Genomic DNA, 1,566 nt, shown 5'->3' on the forward strand with positions numbered 1-1,566 from the left:
GCTTAGGATGGGGACCTGATGCGGCGACGTCAGACTCTGTCGCTGGGTAAATGAGAAGCGAATAAGAGCTCCTTTCTGCCTGCCCCCCCTCCGCGGTCCCGGGGGGCAGGCGAGCCTTTTCTGGCACGGCACAGCGGCAGTCGCGCGCGGGTCCCCCGCACGGGGAAGCCGCGGCCGTTTTGGCCGAATAGGGCCCGGGGACCGGGCCTCGCCAGGCAAGCCGCATTTTCCTTTCTTTAAATATCTTTATTGGATTATAATTGCTTTACAATGTTGTGTTAGTTTCTGCTGTACAACAAAGTGAATCAGCTATATGTATACATATATCCCCATATCTCCTCCCTCTTGCGTCTCCCTCCCACCCTCCCTATCCCACCCCTCTAGGTGGTCACAAAGCACCAAGCTGATCTCCCTGTGCTATGCAACTGCTTCCCACTAGCTATCTATTTTACATTTGGTAGTGTATATATGTCAATGCTACTATCTCACTTCAACCCAGCTTCCCCTCCCCCTCCCCGCCTCGTTTCTCAAGTCCCTTCTCTACGTCTGCGTCTTTCTTCCTTCCCCACTCTCCGTGTGGCCCCCTGAGCGCCCCCCCTCCCCTGCCCGGGAGGGAGGCTGGGGGCACCCGGGGCCCGCCATGAACCCCTGCATCGATCTGTCCCGCCGGAACCCTCAGGAGGACTTCGAGCTGATTCAGCGCATCGGCAGCGGCACCTACGGCGACGTCTACAAGGTGAGGGCGAGGGGCCGCGACCCGCTGAGGCCGTGGGGCGCTGACCCGCCGCGGGGAGGGCGAGGGGCGCCGGCGAGTCGGGGCGCCAGAGTCCGCGCTGCCCGTCGGCGGGAGACGCTGGCGCCCGGGAGCGGTGGGCGAGGAGGAGCGGCGGGTGCCCAGGGCTCCGCGATCGTGCAGAGAACAAAGGGCCAAACCTTTAATCCCGAGACCCCCGGGTCCTTACCTGAGCCTCCCCCGGACGCGCATTTCCCGGGAAGCGCTGAACGGCGGCGGCAACTCCGCTCCTCACCGCGCGGAGAGGGTCTGCGCGTTTGTTGCATTGGCAGGGTCAGTGCGACGAGCCGGACAGCAGGGGTTTGGCTTATGTCAAACCTGCATGCTCTCCACGGACCTGGGATTGTTCGCGGTGGGTTGGCAACTGCTGCCCACCAGGCCCGGCGATAGTCATTTCACTGGGCAGCGTCCATCGACAGCCCCTCAACCTTAAGCTTCCTAGCATCCGCATACCAGTTTCTTTTAATTTTCCAAGTAATGACTTTATTTTGTAAAAGAGATCTGGTTAGCGTGACTTCTTTCTTCCTTCCTCCCTTCCTCCCTTCCTCTCTCCCTTTCTCCCTTTCTTTCTTTTCTTTCCTCTTTCTTTCTTTTCTTCCTCTCCCCTCCCTCCCTTCTTTCCTTCTTTTTTTCTTTCGAAAGAGCAACTTTTTCTCCAACTCGAATTGGACCGTGATGCCTTATTAAACTTGTTTTTGTCAGTGACACATAGGATTCAGCTTTATATATATATATATATATATATATATATATATATATATATATATGAGAAT

At 56.5% G+C, this 1,566-nt stretch overlaps 1 protein-coding gene across 2 annotated transcripts in view; it reads left to right on the top strand.

The window, feature by feature from the left end:
- The first annotated feature begins 570 nt into the window (after window positions 1–570).
- The window catches only part of MAP4K3 (mitogen-activated protein kinase kinase kinase kinase 3), a 207,434-nt gene continuing 206,438 nt past the window's right edge, over window positions 571–1,566 (top strand). For both annotated transcript variants that reach the window (XM_007445764.1, XM_007445765.1), the window contains exon 1: window positions 571–736. In XM_007445764.1, the coding sequence (XP_007445826.1) occupies window positions 641–736 (96 nt within the window). In that variant the 5' untranslated portion in view covers window positions 571–640. The remainder of the gene's footprint in view (window positions 737–1,566) is intronic.

Source organism: Lipotes vexillifer, unplaced genomic scaffold (assembly GCF_000442215.2).
Source record: "Lipotes vexillifer unplaced genomic scaffold, Lipotes_vexillifer_v1.1 scaffold278, whole genome shotgun sequence".
Lineage (NCBI taxonomy): Eukaryota > Metazoa > Chordata > Mammalia > Artiodactyla > Lipotidae > Lipotes > Lipotes vexillifer.